Genomic DNA, 19,510 nt, shown 5'->3' on the forward strand with positions numbered 1-19,510 from the left:
AGAGGTTTTTCTTTTGTGATTGTTGGAAAAAAGTCATGGAACTTTGTTTTTGTATATGAGACTATTGTATGCACAAAGATTGAAAAATTCGGCATTATCCCCAGGGGAGGAATGGCTAGTGAAGATGATGGAACTTGCTGAGATGGCTAAATTGACTTCCTTGGTCAGAGAAAAGACAATATCTGTGTTTATTGCTGACTGGAAACCCCTTATGGACTTTTTGCATAAAACAGAATAAAATGAACTTATGAACTTCATAAGTTCATACTTACAATTTATGGTTTTGGTATTAGATAGGATAGATTATAGAAAGAAGAGAGTCATGTTGTAACCACAGAGAGAGAGGTAAATTTATAATTGTATTTATAACTGCTGTAAAGATCAGAAGCCACTTCTTTCTTTTTTCTTTCTTTTCTATTTTTCTTTTTTTTCCTTTTCTTTCACTTTTAGCTTCTTCTTTGATTTCTTTCTTTTTCTTACTTTATATTAGTTTGTATTAGTTTTTATCTTCCTTTTAAATGTTTTAAATAAAATTATATTAAAAAAATAAAAATAAGCCATACATATATTTGTAGACTTTATGGAAAATGGTGCCTGCTTGTATCCTCAATTTTTGGGCTGTACATTACATTTTTCTCCTTATACTTGGCAGATTTTTCTTTCTTTCTCAGGTTTGTTCTTTATACTTACTTCTGCCTGCCTTGATATCTCTTGATAATTTTTCAGCCGTGTGACCTAAAATCTATTTCTTCAAATACCTCAGTGTAAGACTTTATCTTGGGTGCTGTTACAGCTCAAACAGTCCATATCCTCTTATCATCTTTAACCTCCTCCCTTACAACATTCAGAAAGGGTGAGGATGCTAATTGTTTGATACTCTATATTTGCCAGGATTAGCATTCAATGAGGTCTTGGATGATCTCAAAAAACTAAGCGGGGTTAAGCTTTGTATGGGAGAACACCAGGACATTTGTGATGAGGAGGGGAGGGGTAGAAGCATCTTAGAAGAATGCCTTTTGTTGCCCTTGCTCTTATTAGTTTGGTCCTAGAGAGTTAAAATCAGAAGTTCTGAGAATAGGCCTTTTCCTTTAACGTATAATAACGAGTTGGCATTCTAACTGCACTCCCATAGACAGTATCTGGGTCCCATTGATTGTATTTTGATGGATTAGCCAAATGAAACTGATCACAATTTTGTACAAGATGTATAGATCTTCTGGCCTTCAGCATATGACAGAATTCCTTCCTTCCTTCTTCTAAACAACCTGAAAAACAATGAGAGAGAGAAAAAGAGAGAGATGATGTGCTGTTACCAACAACATGCAGTATGTGCTTGCTTCTTACTTGCATAATGCATTTGCCTGGAAGGTAAGAAAAATGACCATATGCAAAATGTATATGCATTATAGTGCGTAAAGACTGGGCTGATTCAGTTGCAGAAAGGACCTGAAGAGCCCAGGAACATCTAGGAATGGGACATGTCATCCGTCTGAACCTTTTAAAAGCAGCCACACCTTTTTCCCAGGATTACAGGGCAGCTGCAAAAGACATCCGCAGAATTCCTGGAAAAGACACAGCTCCTTTAAGGTATGGCGCACAGGTACTATATTGTACTTATATTCCTGAATGCTCCAAAGCACCTCTTTGACAAGTTGCACAGCCTTAAAAAAATATGCAGGCTAATTACCTCAACATGGACAATGGGAGATGTGTATCAAAAGTCATTCAAATATCCACTTACCCATCAGAGAAAGATTTTTAGACATCAAAAATTGAAATGAGAGTAGCCTGACCTCAGATCCCATCAGAGAATGAACAGAATATGTTAGATGACAACTAGCTAGTAAAGAGTTCCATCACTTACTTCCACATGTCAACAACGATTCTTACTTTGCAGGATCTTCAGACCCAGGTTTAACATCTCACGTTCAGCAGTTCTATAAGGGAAATTTAATAAAGTCCCTATAGCTTGTCAAACTTGCCTCTGAGGATCTGCCACTGTTTAATCCATCTCTCATTTTGCTCTGTTTATTAACAGCCAATGAAGCATCATCTTTCTCACATCTTCACATGTGCCAAGTTGGCTGATGAATGCTGTGTTAATTTTCTTTTATCAAACTTTTTTTTGGTTACATATAATGTTGCAAGATTTCACACAGCAGCAGGTCATATTATTATAGAAACAGAGTCACAGTACTGTAGAATCAGAAGGGACCACAAAGATCATCCAGTTCAACAGGAACACCACTTAAGCTGTTCGTGAGAAGTGGTGTTCTCCAGTTCCTTTTTAAAACCCTCCAGAGATGGAGAAATGATAAAAAGTTGAATTGGGGTTCATATGACTAATATTCTCATACGGATCTCTTTGGCAATTTTATATTGGTCTCTAAAATTGTACTTTGATGTTTGGTGTGTTTCTAATTTCTGATTATAGGAAAATTAGGTAAAGGTAAAGGTTTCCCTTGACATTAGGTCCAGTCGTGTCCGACTCTAGGGGGCGGTGCTCATCTCTGTTTCAAAGCCGAAGAGCCGGTGTTCGTCCGTAGACACTTCTGTGGTCATGTGACCAGCATGACTAAATAGAACACCGTTACCTGCCTGCCGAAGCGGTGCCTATTAATCTACTCACATTTGCATGCTTTCAAACTGCTAGGATGGCAGGAGCTGGGACTAGCAACGGGAGCTCACCCCGTCACGTGGATTCGAACTGCCAACCTTCCGATCGGCAAGCTCAGCAGCTCAGCGGTTTAACCCACAGCGCCACTGTGTCCCTCTATAGGAAAATTACATTTATCTAAAATATAAACATTAGAAGAAGTGTACCAAAATTCATATAAATAAATAATACAAATATCCACCCACTCAAAAACCAAACTCCCCCCTCCCAATTGAGGTAGAAAGGGAATAAACAAACTTAAGGTAGGTTAAAAGAAGAAACTGAATGAAACTGAAATCAGTTGATGCTGCCTTCATGTTTCAGGGACAGGAGAAAACATTATAAAATACAATTTCACTCCCTTAGGCAAAAACGTTAGCAGTTGATAATCTGAGGGTAAAAATGTGATCAGAGAAGAAATACGGGGTCAAGATGGAAGGGGAGAGGGGTGTTTAGTCAGCCGTAAGGTAAAAAGTATTTGTGGAACTTGGTCTTTGGATGGAAAAGAAAGGGAGAAAGGGCTTGGTCCTTCTGCCGATGAATCATTAGGTTGGGCTCACAAAAGCAGATTTCTTATGATAATAAGAATTGGCTGTTCACTAAAGTGGGCACTGCCCATGATACCTTCCAGTATAAATAGAGGCTTCAGGTGGCCTTATCCCCAACCCTACTTCAGAGGGAAAGAGAGACAGAAAGAACACAAAGATTCAAGTCAGAGTGGTGGCTATTTTCCTGGTCCTCTGCCTGCTCACCTTGGAAAGCACCAGAGCTGCACCTGAGGTAAGGAGGGACTTGGCTCATTGAAGGGCAAAAGGGTTCATATGAACTTGATGGGGACTGAGATCTACCATCTGTGTAAACTTGAGCCTTGGTGCATTGGCTGAACTAGTTCACACTTTGGAGAAATTTGTGAGCAATGTGTTTCACAGCACAGAGATCAGTATATGGAACGTGGCACAAGAACAGGATATTTGGACACACTGGCAGCCTTGAAATCACAGATCACCTAGAAATGGTACAGCCTAAAAAGGATCTCCTCATCTGCTCTTTCTGTAACTGGTCTATTTAGCGTTATCCATATTGACACCCACTTTGAAGAAATCAGGTCTATGGAGCTCTAGTTTCATTGACCTACCATTAAATATTCCAGGACTAACATTCTGACATTTACAACCAACTCTACTGAGCTCCACTGTTTCTAAGAGTTTGCAGCATGGAGATAGACTAGTGGTAATTTATTCCTTTCCTAGAAGTTCGCAGGAACTAATAGAGGACCATAGAAGGGTCCCTCATATGTGATGAGATTAAAGCCTACAGGTTTTGAAGTGCTCTTATTTATGATACTAAGGGAAGCCCTAGATATTTGCCCTGAAGTCCCCTATGATGGCATGACTGTCTACCTCAAAGGCCAAAGAAGATGAGCCACAAGATGGCATCCCCCTTAATCCTTCTCAGTTTGTTGACATGCTTGGGAAGGAGAGACGAATAGTCAACTGCTCTAAGAAGAGGGAGAAAGAAGAAGGATGAGAAGGGCCAGGGGTCCTGGAGTGATTTGAGTAGCACATCTGTCATAGCATTGGTTTTTCTGTTTCTTTTTTCATTCTTTCTCTTTTTCTTTTTCTATGATATTGTACTTAAAGTTTGACTGTGAGCTGCCCAGAGTTTTAGTTTTAAGATGGGTGGTCATATAAGTATTTTAAATAAATAAATAAAAAAAGTGCTTTGGAAGATTTCTGACAGTGACCCAAGTAATGACCCTTGCTGTGGCTTAGACGTTTGTTCATCTAGCTGTGCAGCACCTTTCCTGATTAGCTCCTTCTCCTTTCTTGATATTTAAACCATTTTAATTGGGAATGCCAAGAAATAGTGGTTTCTCTCTGTATGTAAACAAAACTTAAATCTTTCAGGATTTTAATGAAAATTAACTGCATTCACAATATCTGAATATATACCCAGAGTCCACTTACCTTCTATTATCCTTTTTTCTCAACTTTGCCAGTGTAGTTTCCATTGAAATGTATAAAATGAGCATTTGGGGAATTGATTGTGAAACTAATATGTTTATTAGAAGAACTGCATTAAGAGAAATATATATCCAAAAATGTATGTGATAAAGAAATGATTCACCAGTGTCTTCTTCTGGGATATGTTTTAGTTTCCCAGTCTAGCTTTAGACCCTGGAGGTCTCCCCTCCAAAGATTAACCAGGCAGGATCCTGCTCAACCTCTGCTGTCATTTCTTAGGCCTTTCAAATTCTCTGATATTCATAAAACATGACGATCTTGGTCATGCTTTTTCCAATTCTTCAGAGAAAATAAAATAAAAGCTCTATTTATTCTACTTTGCAGAACGTACGCAGGTTGGCAACAACAATGTAGGATCTAACAGTTTCAATGACATGGAGTAAGTATTCAGAATAATTGTATACTTGTAGCTAATTTGTGTTATTTATTCCTCTGTAGGAGGTAAAAACATTTTCAAAAAGCTGAGTAAAAACCCTTAAGTTTATTTCCTTAGTTTTGATTAATCCAAAAGCTAAACCAGTTCCTTTTTCCTCAAAAAGACTAGGCAAAAAGCCATCTATCAAAGATTGAAAAAACTCATTTGCAGGACATGCTTAACTGAGTTATGAGGGAGAATGATGTCTGTGTCATATGAACAATAAAACTGGGTTAATCAACTTAGTCAATCAACCACAAAAGGTTTAGATTTAGTCCCAAATAGCCAATCTCTCTTGTTGTTGAAGTTTAATTTTAAAAATTCCAATATGCATTTCCCCCTTGCTTTTTTCAAGGAATAAAGCCATAGTAGCTTTGTAAGATTAGAGAGACATTTGGGACCACTGTTTGCTGATGTAAGATTGATAGTTTAGAGTTGCTCTTAATTTCACTTTCTGTCCTTTCCATTTTATATTTCAGAACAGCTATGATTCTGGAGCTTATGGAGGGATATGTATTAGCAAATGTACAGATGCTCTGACCAGTTTTGAGAAGAACTCAAAATTCAATGCTAGGATTCCAGAAACATTCAACATTTCGAGAATATGGGAGATGACATGTCTGTTCCTCCTGACTGAAAATTTCCTTGGAGAGGACATTGCAAGAGAGGACAACATGGAGTTCAAAGTTGCAAGATGCTTATTTGAGTCTACATGCTAAAATGGCATCTCAACTTCCTGCTCTTAACCGGGCAGGGAGGACAGAATCAGCATCTACAGTCAGTTCTGCTGGGTGCCTCTATTTTGGCAGTTCTCAAAGGTACCAAGGGATGGCCCTATTCTGCTTTGCTCCTCTCTCCCAAAATGGATGCATAAATGAAGTGGATATTCCTCAAAGCTGGTCTACAGTGCTTTCTCAAAGACAGATGACCCCTGGGGACCACAAATCACTAACATGCCCTCTTCTGTTCTATATTTAGAATGGCAGAAGTTTTGTTAACAACAAGGTTGGCGACAACAGCTTCAATGACAATGGCGTAAGTGTTGGAGAATGTGTTTTGTCTTCCTAGAGAGAGAATAGGATCCAATCGTCAGCGAGCAGGTCAATTAACTCTCTGTTTTCAGCCCCGCCTTTTCAGATGATGTCACTAGGCCTCTGTCACACCCCAGTGGTCTCTGGATGACCAATGTTTTAAGGAAAAGCTTGCCCAGTCACAAAATTGTCCCCTCTATATTAACATGTCCATAGTGGTTTGAAATTTTCTTTTACTACTTCAAGAACATCTTTTATTCCCCAAATACTCACTAACCACTGATTTCCCTTCTTTCCTACACCAGACTGAAAACTGTGGCTTGCTGTACAGAGCTTGTTAAAGCTGGATTAAGAAAAATTAATAACTATATTCTCAGAACAGACTCTTCCCAAAGAATAATCCAAATTACAGGTAGTCCTTGCTTACTGATGATAATTGGTACCGGCAACTCTGTTGCTAAGTGATGCGGTCATAAATTGCAACATTATGTGGCTGTGCCAGATTATGATGGCAGTTGCAGTAGTTCCAGTTGCCATCATTAAGCGAACCCCGCACGGTTGTTGGGAGCGACAATATGTGATCTCCATTTGTGACTTCCTGCCAGCTTCCTCATTGACTTTTCTTGTTGGAATCCAGCTATGAAGGTTGCAAATGATGATTACATGACCGTGGGATGCTGTGATGTCATAATCATGAGCCTCTTGCCAAACACCCAAATCATGATCACATGACCGTGGGGATTATGTGACGGCTGCAACTATGAGGAACAGTCATAAGTCCCCCTCATTCAGCACTGTTGTAATTTTGAATGGTTGCTGAATGAGTGGTTGTTTAATGAGGACCACCTATATTAGGGTGATAAACTCATTTGCACACCCTGCTAAGACAATAGATGCCTTTCTCTCAACATACTAAATCATAGTTGATCTCATTTTAGCCTGGTCTAGCATGTTGTGTAAATTCAGTAGGAGTTATCTTTTACCCCTCTTTCTCTTCATGTTTTTGAGGCATAATTAAACATTCCCAAGAGGGTCTGTACTGCAGCTTGGATAGAACAGATTTTTTATGAGCATGTTAATGTGGAAACAATGTCCTGATGGTTTTTTCGTTGTTTCTCTATTTGTTTTTTTGTATTTGTATGGCAGAATTCTGTTAATGGACCTGAAATCTGGGTAAGCTTATATAATTCTGAACCTCTCTGTTCAGGACTTCATTCTGTTAAGTAGCTTCCTGCTGCTGAGATCCCAATGTCCAACTCTGGTCAACTTCCCTTTCTGCTGTGGGATCCATCATAACTTAGACTGCTGATTTTGCCTAAAAGGAAGTTCATTTTGTTATGAAACCATGGCTGGGGAGCAGGAAACAGCATAAAGCAATATTACAACCTCCTTGTTGAAACAGATCAGAAATCTACCTGATTTAGAACCCTGCTCCCAGTGGGAAGTTCCCAATCAGATATGGAGTCAAGAGCCTTGGTTATTTGTCCCCAGCATCAACAGCTTCAAGCCGTTGAGCCTGCACAATCACCATATTCTTATTCTTATCTCTAAGATACTCCAGATGTTACCAAGCGCTTCCTTCTCCATAAATGAGAAATGAATCCAGTAATTGTGTACAGATCTTCTTATTGTAAATGATGGTGATGATTACTTACTGAGAGTCTCATGATATTTAAATTTTAAGGATGTTTTATTTTCTTCTTTATAGTACTAATAACCTACCAGCAGAGTTCCAGATGCCCTCTGCTCAGACGTTTTGCCAAGGATATTGTTGCTGACTCAAATGATTCTTTTTACTTGGTGTTGAACCTTTCTCTGCTACTGACTATGCTTCTTCTTGCAAATAATAAACATGACCTTGCAGAACAGTTGTGCCGCAAAGTGAACTTTGTTACCTCCTTAATCCATCTACAACCCAGTGGATTAAAAGGGTCCTGTGGATCAATCCAAAAGCTAAACCGATACCGTTTTTTTTTTCCACAAAAGAATTGGGCACAAAGCCATCCATCAAAGATTTGGGGAACTCATAGGCTTTAATTGGGTTAGAGGGGGAAGAAAACGGTGTCAATTGACTCAGTCAATTAACCCCGAGAGGATCAGGTTTAATCTGTAATAGACTCTGTTTTCTCTGGGATTAAACTAACTCCTCCACAGCAATCTGGTGTTTCATTCCAAGTGCTTCCCTGAGGTTTGACTATCCATTCTGACATCTGAGAGCAGGTCTAAGTCCTAAAGAGATTCTGTGAAAGTGGAGTCCCTGGACATATTTTGGCTCTGTGGTTGTTTGGCTTCTCACTGCTTCCAATTACCCTTTGGGTGGGAATTGAAAAAAAAAGGCCTGAAATGATAGAGCTACAGGATCCAAAGGCTTTCCACCCTTAATTATGGGTTGTTTGAGAAAAAAGTACCCAGCAGAGAACCATCAAAGAATATTTAAATACAGTAGTTCCCAGTTAATGATGGTAATTGGGCCAGGGAACATTTTTGTTAAGCGATGCGGTTGTAAAGTGTGACTTCAGGTGACCACACTGACTTGCAACAGAGTTCAGGCAGTTCTGGCAATTTCATTTGTGGTTGTCAGGTGAATCCTGCACGGTTGTTAGGTGCAACTTTAAATGGTTGCCATTTGAAACCTCCTGCTGGCTGGAAATTGAAGGTGTAGGGAACTATGTGTCCTGTCCCGGCCCATGGAAATCACTGACACAGAGGTAAGTTTTATATATTTACTAAGAAGGTTTTCGAACAGAATTCTAGTGGCAAAAAGAGAAGAACACATTGCAGCAGAAAAGGCAGGATTCAGGCAGCTGATTTCTCTCTGAAGCTAAAGAGAGAATGTCGGATTAGCTGTAACCTTCAGACTGGCAAGTTTTATTGAAATCACGAGGAGTTTCCTTCAATCCTTTTTTAAGACAAAGTTGAACTATAAGTTGAAAGATTTGTGTTTTTTTGCAATATTCAGCAAAAGGGTGATTATTGTTCACTTCAGAAAGTTGTAAATGGATTAAGGCATTAGACAGACTTGAAAGATTTTTTTAAATAAAGCTTTATTACGTTTTTCAACAAATACATAAAAACTACAAGAAATGAAATAAAGTATACTACAAGAGAAAAAAGGAACTAAAAAGCATGAAAATACAAAAAAACTACTACATACTAGATATTACATACATACTAACTTCTGACTTTCTACAACAAAGATATAAATAAATCAGTATCAATGTCTTACTCTAGTTCAAACTGGAACTGAGCATTACTTCTACGAAACATTTCCATTCTCAATATAACATTTCCCCTAAAACACTATTTTTCCCTTAAAATGGATATATATAAAAATATTTTTATAACATAAATTTTTTCCCCACTTAATAGACAGATAATCAAATATTATTCTTCCCCATTACACTTTTACTCCTAACAAAAAAAACTATATAGTGAAACATATCTACACCATTACATATTTAAACAATAACCTTATTTACTTTGGTCTAGTGGTTAAGGTGCTGGGCTAGAAACCAGGTGTCTTTGAGTTCTAGTCCTGCCTTAGGTATGAAAGCTGGCTGGGTGGCCTTGGGCCAGTCCCTCTCTCTCAGCCCAAGAGCCAATCAGGCATGGTATGAGAGTTCTAGTCCCGCCTTAGGCATGAAAGCCGGCTGGGTGGCCTTGGGCCAGTCCCTCTCTCTCAGCCCAACCCACCTCACAGGGTTGTTGTGGGGAAAATAGGAGGAGGAAGGAGTATTAGGTATGTTTGCTGCCTTGAGTTATTTATAAAGATAATAAAGCTTGATAAATAAATAAATATCCTTTTACCCAAGATAAATTCATTAACCCAAAAGCAAAAAACATCTGTCTAAGCCTTTAGAAGATCATCCTAATAAACACAATTTACCAACTTCAAAGTAAACTAAGGCATTTACTGTATATATCTCAATATTACACACAAGGCTTTCTCCTTGCAATCCTCAACCTGCCTTGTAAAGTCCAACTCATCTTCAAGGACCTTCTGTCCCTTGAGGCTTAAATCTTGTCTTTGATCTTGGTATTCCAAGAATGCAGCCATTTCCACTCCTTTTGCACCCAAAGCTTTTCCTTCTTCAAAATTAACATTCCAGAGGTGAATATTCTTCCCTTCACTTTTTGGCTTTGGGATGTTACTCCTCATTTTTTTCTTTGAGACCAGGACCTTATTATCCAATATTTTTTTTCCCAAGAGATGGTCCAAAGCATAAGTAACCTTGAGATACAGCTCCTTAAAAATAGTTATGGTGCCCTCTAGTGCCTCAGGACATTACACAAAAGGCTCTCTTTCAGAAAGAAAGTGTTAATCAGCAGGGGGTGAAGAATAAAGGTAAACAAAGCCGTTTCTCATGAGAAAGCAAATAGGTCAAAGCTAAACTCCGCAAATTCAACAAAGTGGGTAATTTTTTTGTAATCCTTCAAACTTTGAAAAAAGTAACAGTAAACAGGAGAAAGTCTTTAAATCTAACAATACAATGTAAAAAGAAAAAAGTAGAGAAATATATATATATATATATATATTTAGGGAAAAAAATCCAAATTAACAAATTAATAACTTCCAAAAGTAATGAAAACCATCAAGAGATTCCACATTTCTTTGTTGCAAAGAGCCTCTCCTTAATAATAATAGAAAAGAAAAAAAATGGTGTTTTAGAAGTGGGGTGGGCAGCTTTTGAGTCTGTTTAAGGCTTCAACACGGCTTAGGAAATGATGGCAATCCCTGCCTCCCAGCTGCTAGTTTACCAATCGATCGCGGAATGCTGTTTTGAGATCGTCTGGCTGCTTTCAAGCTGCCTGGAGGACAAATAGGGTATTTCCTGGGGTTCTCTTAATCCGGAGAACACTTCTGGGCTTTAGGAAATCCTGCCTGAGCCCAAAAAAGTCCATGTTGCTGGGTCAATCGCGGAGCTCACGGAGACACATCTCAAGTTGCCTATCCCCCATGGAAGTTGGCTTGAAAGATTTTGAAGCTGACTGAAAAGATCTTTCTCTCTCCCACGGGAAAATGTTTCTTGTTTATATTTTAACTGATAATGCGGCTTTGAAGATTGGACACTGGAGGGCAGCAGGTGGCTACTTTAAAAGAAATGTTCGCTTTGTGGCCACAGGAGGTTTTTGAACTATTTTAACTCTTTGGTAGCATCGGTTGGTGTTATTGCAGAGGAACAAAGCCCACTGAATAAAACGGAAACTGACTTACAGGTGGGATTAAAAATTAAAATTAAAAATTACAGCCTGTAAGAAGGAGATGGGAAAAATGGATTTACAAATGAAAGATGATGATCTAAAAGATGCACAAATAACAAATGACATGAGTGGTCTGGACTACTTCTTTAGACTAGACTTGCAAGTGGATTTTCCCGGAGTTGTCATAATGGCAGCGCAAAGGGGACCTGACGGAGTTGATGAGAAGAATTTTGACAGACAAGAAGAAGGGAGTGTGAGAAGGCAGGTGCTAGGACTTTTTCTGAGAAATTTATAGATCGTTCGCAGAAAGAAGGAACACAGAATCGGTTTATTTGATCAGGGTTATAAAACGAGTTGCTATTTTGGGGGATGTTTAATGATTTCTTGATCAGGACTGGATGAGGATGGTCATTTTTGGTAATGTTTAATTTTGGTTATTTCTGGTCGTGTTTAATTGTTTATTAAGTGGGATTGAACTTTGATTATTTGAAGAAAGGAAATAGAAGGGATTTGTTTAAATGGAAAGGAGGGACTCAGTTTGGGTGTAATGGACGTTATTGGTCATATTTGTGTTGCTATTTCTGATACCCCTTACTGGACTTTTGCTCTTTAATAAGGAGTGAGGGGCGAGGTATGGATTGAAGAGATGTTTGGTTGTGTTTTAAGAGAGAGAGATAAGTTGTTAATGTTGACAATACTTGATGGGGATGAAGGGGGAGGTTTCTTTCTCGATTTTTTCTTTTTATTTCTTTGCACTTGTTTTCTTAATTTCATTTTTTTCTTTTTTAATGTATTTTTCTAGCTTGTAGTTGTGTAACTTTTATTTGTATAATATAATCTTTAATAAAATTATTGAGAATAAAAAACAAAACTTTCTTTCTGTCTTTCTCATTCTCTCTGCTGCTTATTGAGTCTCAGACTAGAGAGAAAAGAGGATTCAGTTTAATTTAATTGGAAATGAGTTTTGGATTAGAACCCTCAATATGGGCTTGCACAGCATCCAAATTTGGGATTCCCTTAACATGGAGCCTCTAATTGTTTGGACACAAATTCTTAATCTTATTTTATGCTGCCTACTGTCTTGACTGTTGCTGTTGATATTTATACATTGCTTGGATTTAGAAAATATTGGTTATTTATTAAATGATACAGTGTCATTTTAAACTGATCAATGAGACATTGAAAAATTTAACCTAATTCTATGATGCTTGTAAACTCCTTGTTTATCGATTGATTTGATTTTTGCCTCCCACTTTTTTGTCTTTAGTGGGGTTTTGGTTTGGTTTGGTTTTTGGTGGGTCTTTCCTTCTTTCTGGACTTTCTGTAGTCTCCAAATCAACAAAGAGTTTACTCTTTTGTTCGCTTGTTGATTTCTATGGCGGCCCAGTTCAACCATGAGTCAGGGTGGCATACAGAAAGTTAAAAAAGAAACTACAAGAAAACAATAGTCCACATAACCAAGGCCCAGGGCCAAGAAAAATAGGATGATTATTCTGGAGGGAATAAAGAGAAAGAATAAATAAATAGTGAAAGAGCTACTTTGTTCTAGCTCTCCAGCAAGATCTTCTCCTTCCAGGTTCCCAATTCATTTTGTTGACATTCAGTCTAACATTGCCCAAGACATTCTCCTGAAAGATTATTTCCTTGCCTCCCATCGGCCTTTATTTCAGGTGGTGTCCCTTGAGTCCTTGCCAGTGTGTGCTAATCAACTTCCCTCTCAGCTTAAGTAAATAAAGGGAACCACAAGTAAATAAAGAACCACCCCATAGAGGCATATGCAAAGCAGACAAGGCAGAAGGATATTTAGCCCACAGCAATCAACTAAATACACCTCTATAAAACTCATGACCTGATCATGTTACTGAATATATTAATGAAACATCTCCAACTCCAAAACCAAATTTGAAGAACTCCCACAGTGCAACATGCCAGACTGAAGCTACTCATATTGGTCACCATTGCAAAGGAATCTTTGGTAAAGAAGAGGGCCCATAGACTCTAGGGTTTCAAAAATCAGATTATTCCATCCGAAATCAGACCCTGTGCTAAAGCATATAAATTATGGCATTGGACAAATGGCTGCAAAGTTCTAATTCTCTGAAATTTAAATTGGGCCTGTAGATGTTCCATGGAATTGCCACAATAGGATTTTCATCCTGCACCTGACCATTATCTTCAAGGATTATAATTCACCATAAGAAAAAAACAGGTTACTGTAGAGAATCCAAAGAGGAAGAAAGAGAAACGCGTTATAGAATTGGATGTGACATAGATGGAAAGCCTTGGAGAAGTGAGGGGGAGGGATGGGTAAAGAGAGGCTGGGCAAAAGACTTTGAGGGCTAAGTTACTAGCCATTGGTGGGGGTTTTTGGGTGTGTGTTTGTGTGTGTGTGTGTGCTACTACTTCAACCTCATATAACCAAGGCCTGGTTCTCTAAGTAGTGCTGTCATGGTTTGTTGAACAGACCACCATTTGGTGTGTGTGCATAATACAGTAAATTTTGCCTAGGCAATGTTTTTTGCATATATCCATTAAGGTCAGTTCCTTACTCTCTACAGTAAGAGATAAGCATAACCCCTTAAAACCTGGCTTTTCCAGCAACCTTGGGTGTCCCACGGGGAGCCTATGAGGTGGTGGACTTCCTGTAGGAAACGGCAGACCAATCGGTACTGCTTTTTTAAGCAGCACTGGTGGTGCAGCATTTTCTAGGTGCGGGCTGGGTCCCTGCAGCCTAAAGAATTCTCTGGAGGTAAAGAGAATCCAGGAAATCACCCCTTTTGTTCTCCAAACAGCAGTTTCTTGCAGTGGGGGTGGCCTTGGAACAGAGTCCCTGCAATCAACCCGTGATTGAGACTGCTGGGAGGTGGGGCTGTGCCAAAGCCGTGAAACAGACCCTAAATCTTGCCACCCCATTTCTAAAACACCAAGGGCTTTTTGTTGTTGTTGTTGTTTATTGGTTACCAAAGAGAAGCTTTTTGCAACAAAGAGATGTGGAACCTCTTAGTGATTTTCATTATTTTTGGAATTTATTAATTTGGAAATTTGTCTTTTTTAATATTTAAATTGTAATGTTGGGATTTAAAGATTTTTGCTTTTTTGTTGCAATTTTCTGAATGTTTTGAGGATTATAAAAGATTTCCCCACTGGTTGAATCTGCGGAGTTGAATTCTGAGCGATCTGCCTCCACTTTCCTGTGACAGACATGGAAGAAATGAAAGCAATCTTTAAACAACTCTGTCTTGACACCACCCAAGCCCTGGACCCTCCCTCAGATCTTGTGGAGTCTAAAGCCTACCAAAAATTTGAAGATGACAAGGGTGAATGTCTCCCAAGGTCCTTCCCACATACCACATACTTTGAGAATAGCGCTCCTTATTTTAAATAGGAAAATGATTAATATTTTCAAGTCAAAAAGTGAAGAGAGAAAAATTGGAGTGTGGAGAGCTAACCCTGATTCTGAAGAAGGAAGAGTTTCGGGCACAAAGGGAGAGATATGATTGGCTGTGTTCCTGGAAAATTAAGACCAGGAATCAAGGCTGGCTGTTGAATTTGAGACTTGTAAGGGGAAAGCTCTGCGTGTAATACTGAGATACGTAAATGCCTTAGTCTATGTTGAAGTGGGATAATTGTTTAAGTGTGTTTATCAGGATGGTCTCTTAAAGATTTAGACTGATGTTTTTGCTTTGGTGATAATGATTTTACCTTGGGTAAAAAGGACATTTAAAGGTTATTGTTGAAATATACAATCGCAGTAAGATGTAATGTTTAAGTATATAGATGCTTTGGCTAATTGCCTAAATATTTGGATGGCTTTGATGGATCCTTTTGCTTTTCCTGTTTTTTCTTATTGAATAATATTAACCAAATGTAGACAATCTATTTTCTGTTATTTTAGCAGGCAGAGAAGAGACAAATTTTAGTGAAGTAGGATAATATGTGATTACTCGTTTATTAGGTGAATAATTATGTTAGAAAAGTTTTTTTATTTTTTTAAGAGGGAGAGAGAGTTTGTTTTAGAGGAGAATGTTATACTGAGATGGAAACGCTTTATAGAAATAATGTTTATCTTAGTTTAAATTAGCAGAAGTGATTGATATTGAGCTATGTATATCTTTGTTGTAGGGGACGCGGTGGCGCTGCGGGTTAAACCGCTGAGCTGTCGATCGGAAGGTCGGCGGTTCGAAACCGCGCAGCGGGGTGAGCTCCCGTTGCTCGTCCCAGCTCCTGCTCACCTAGCAGTTCGAAAACATGCAAATGTGAGTAGATTAATAGGTACCGCTTCGGCGGGAAGATAACGGCGTTCCGAGTCGTCATGCTGGCCACATGACCCGGAAGTGTCCTATGGACAACGCCGGCTCCAAGGCTTTGAAACGGAGATGAGCACCGCCCCCTAGAGTCGGACTCGACTGGACTTTACGTCAAGGGAAACCTTTACCTTTACCTTTATATCTTTGTTGTAGAATAAAAAGGCAAAACCGAAATACTTTGGCCACACAATGAGAAGACAGGACACCCTGGAGAAGGTGCTGATGCTAGGGAGAGTGGAGGGCAAAAGGAAGAGGGGCCGACCAAGGGCAAGGTGGATGGATGATATTCTAGAGCTGACGGACTCGTCCCTGGGGGAGCTGGGGGTGTTGACGACCGACAGGAAGCTCTGGCGTGGGCTGGTCCATGAAGTCACGAAGAGTCGGAAGCGACTAAACAAATAAACAACAAAACAAAGAATGTTGGACATTACCATGTAATGGTCTTCTTTGTTTTTTTGCACTTTTTTAGTTCTCTTTTTTCTTGTAGTATTCTTTGTTTCATTCTTTTTAGTTTTTATGTATTTTATGTATATGTTGAAAAATTTAATAAAGCTCTTGTCCTAACAGCCAGGAACCATGCTGAGACAAGGAACTGGTCTCTAATGTTTTATTGCTTGTACGTAACAGGAATCCTAACAAACTGAAGAAGCGTGGGAAAAACCCAGACATATAAACCCCAAAGGCTAAGGCGGTCCCGATCTGTGTCTCTTTGAATGGCTGCCCAATTCCTCAGTGCTATGCATGCGCTTTACAGCCTGGATGGGAGCCCCCTGCTCGCCATCTTTACTCATGACAGCTCTGAATTAAAATTAAAATAAAAAACCTGGTTTTTCCAGCAACCTTGGGAATACCACGGGGAGCCTGTGAGGTGGTTGTACTATGTTGGTGATGGTTATTCTCCCACAATCCTGGTTATTTTTTGTTTTAATGTTTTATTTGTATTTAAGTGTTTTAATGACCATTACACTGTTTTAATTGTTACTGTGGTTGTATGCTGCCCAGTGTCACATTCCTTGAGATGGGCAGCTATATAGATTTGCTAAATAAATACATAAATGAATGAATAATATAAACCAGGGTTTATCAGTCCCTTGAGTTGGATTGTTGTGCCATATGCCAAGCCAGAGCCACACACATCACAGTACTTTCAGACTTGCAAGATTCAGTTAACGTACCTTTACAAGAGAGTAGAATTAGGTTATCTGGTTGTGTTTCCTGTTTGGTCTACCTGGTAAGGCTGAGATCAATCTTGCGAGTCTGAAAGTACAATACTCCTGCCGTCTCCTTTACAGCCCAAGAAGGCCCCTCCTGAGCCTCTTCCCCCACCCACTATCCAGCTGCGGGCTGTACTGTCTCTTATCTGACCATTCCCTTGGCAGCATCTCTTTGCCCCGTCTCCCAAGGTCCTTCCCACATACCATTACCCAATGGCAGCAGCACAACTGCTGCACTCAGGTGAGAAAGAGTGAGGGATCAGCCCCCCTGCCAGGTAGATGGCCGTGCAGTATGTGGCCCAGCAGGAGATGGCCCTGCAGTCTTCACATGCCCCAGGGCTGATGCCAGGCTTACCAGACAGAGGAGGGTTGTCATGTAGGCTGTGGTTGTGGTTGAAGCTTAGTAATTTGTATGCCTTGAAATTATGAAAGGACAAGAATGGATGCTTCTGTTACTTTATTGTCGTTGAAGCTTCCTTAACCCAGCAAAGAGAAGCGAGCAGTCACTACTCCCACCACCACTACTGCTTTTTGGTACATTTCATCAGGTGAGTTATTGCTTCTAATTAGAAGGAAAGGAGGATCTTGTCCAGCAGCCTGGTCTTTCTTCCAACGTCGGCAGGACCTGGAAGAGCAGAAGGCTCAGCCAGCAGAGGGCACAACAAACACAACGGGGCAAACACAGTCCATGTCTTGCTCAAGATGCCAACGGAGCTGAAGGCCCTTTTCCGTGAGCCCACAAAGTCCCCAGCTGATGGCTCTGTTTGCATTTTAAAGCATTTAGGTGGGGAGAAGGGGTGGGCAAGCTCACCCCACAAGTGGCCCCTGCCTATGTTTCTGTGAAGCTGCAGAACACCCACCCCACATATCAAATGAATTCAGGGGCTGGGCTGGCCATTCAGATTGGAGTCTGCTTTAATGTTCTTCTACACTGATAAAGTTTCAATGCTATGAAAGTGTTAAGGTTCAGGGTGCTTTTGGCAGGGGAAAGGGGTGTGTGGCTAGCCATAAGGTAAAAAGTATTTGTGGATCTTGCTCTTTGGATAGAAAAGAAAGGGAGAAAGGGCTTGGTTTTTCAGTAGATGCATAATTAGATTGGGCTCACAAAAGCAGATTGCTCATGATTACCAGGAATTGACTGTTTACCAAAGTGGGCACCGCCCACAATAACTTCCAGTATAAGTGGAGGCTACAGGTGGCCTTATTCCCAACCCTTCTACAGAGGGAAAGGGAGAGAGAAGCAACACCAAGATGCAAGTCAAGGTGGTGGCTATTTTCCTGGCCCTCTGCCTGCTCAGCTTGGGAGGCACCAGAGCTGCACCTGAGGTAAGGAGGGACTTGGCTGACTGAAGGGCAGAAGGCATTGTATGAACGTGATGGGGATGGTGATCTACCATCCACATAAATGTGGGCCTTGATCAATAGGCTGAACTAGATGACACTTTTGGAGAGATTTGTGAGCAATGTGTTTCACAGCACAGAGATTAGTGTATGGAATGTGGCACAAGAACAGGGGGGATATTTGGACATGCTGGCAGCCTTGAAATCACATGCGTATCACATAGAAATAAAACAGCCGAGAAAGGATCTCCTCATCTGCTCTTTCTGTAACTGTGGTCTACTCAGTGTTATCGATATTGACACCCACGTTGAAGAAATCAGGTCTTTGGAGCTCTACCTTCATTGATCTGTCATTAAATATTCCAGGACTGAGGTTCCCGCATTCACAAACAACTCTACTGAGTGCCACTGTTTCTAAGAGTTTGCAGCATGGAGATAGACTAGTGGTAATCTATTCCTTTCCTAGAAGTTTGGAGGAACTAATAGAGGATCATAGAAGATCCCTCATACATGATGCGACTAAAGCCTATTTTAGATTTTGAAGTGCTCTTATTTATCCTACTAAGGGAAGCCCTGGACTTTTGCCCTGAAGTGTCCTATGATGGCATGACTGCCTATTTCAGTGCTCAACCTCTTATGCCACTTCTTATGTCTGTCTAGTCCTCCAATATTCACAAAACATGTGGATCTTCTTCGTGCTTTTTCCAATTCTTCAGGGAAAGGAAATAAAAGCTCTGTTCCTTCTACTTTGCAGAATGCAGGCAGACAGGCCACGGATTATGTACATGGAGTAAGTACCCAGAATACTTTTATCCTTGGATCTATTTTTATATATCTATATGTATATCATCTATATATCTATATCTATATCAAGAAAAGAAAAAAGTCAAAGAACAATAGGAAGGAAAGAAAAAAGATACAGAGCAGTGGCTTCCAATATTCTTCACAACAGTTATAAGTACAAAAATATTTTAATCCCTCTCTCTAAAGTTACATCATAATACCCTTCTTTCTATAATCTATCCTATCTAATCATCAAAACAATCACAAGTTTATTTTTTTCATTTTTATGCAAAAAATCCATAAGAGGTTTCCAGTTCCTGTGCCTGGAGCCAATTTGTCTTATTGATTCCTCTGTAGGAGGTAAAAACATTTTTAAAAAGCTGAGTAAAAACCCTTACGTTTATTTCCTTAGTTTTGATTAATCCAAAAACTAAACCAGTTCCCTTTTTTCTCAAAAAGACCAAGTAAAAATCCATCTATCAAAGACTGAAAAAGTGATTCACATGACATGCTTAACTGATTATGGGGGTGGGGGTG

At 39.6% G+C, this 19,510-nt stretch overlaps 1 protein-coding gene and 1 long non-coding RNA gene across 8 annotated transcripts in view; both read left to right on the plus strand.

The window, feature by feature from the left end:
• The first annotated feature begins 5,043 nt into the window (after positions 1–5,043).
• On the plus strand, positions 5,044–8,283 carry LOC134503256 (uncharacterized). The gene is made up of 2 exons (XR_010068524.1): positions 5,044–6,130; positions 7,273–8,283. It is a non-coding gene; the product is annotated as an uncharacterized LOC134503256 (long non-coding RNA).
• Positions 8,284–17,871: 9,588 nt separating this feature from the next.
• LOC134503251 (uncharacterized) overlaps positions 17,872–19,510 on the plus strand; it is a 92,139-nt gene continuing 90,500 nt past the window's right edge. For 2 of the 7 annotated variants that reach the window (XM_063312000.1, XM_063312002.1), the window contains exons 1-2: positions 17,872–18,175; positions 18,945–18,980. In XM_063312000.1, coding sequence (XP_063168070.1) covers positions 18,101–18,175; positions 18,945–18,980 — 111 coding nt within the window. In that variant the 5' untranslated portion in view covers positions 17,872–18,100. The remainder of the gene's footprint in view (positions 18,176–18,944; positions 18,981–19,510) is intronic. The other 5 variants (XR_010068517.1, XR_010068518.1, XM_063311997.1 and 2 more) reach the window with 3 other exon arrangements.

The sequence above is a fragment of the Candoia aspera genome, chromosome 10 (assembly GCF_035149785.1).
Source record: "Candoia aspera isolate rCanAsp1 chromosome 10, rCanAsp1.hap2, whole genome shotgun sequence".
Lineage (NCBI taxonomy): Eukaryota > Metazoa > Chordata > Lepidosauria > Squamata > Boidae > Candoia > Candoia aspera.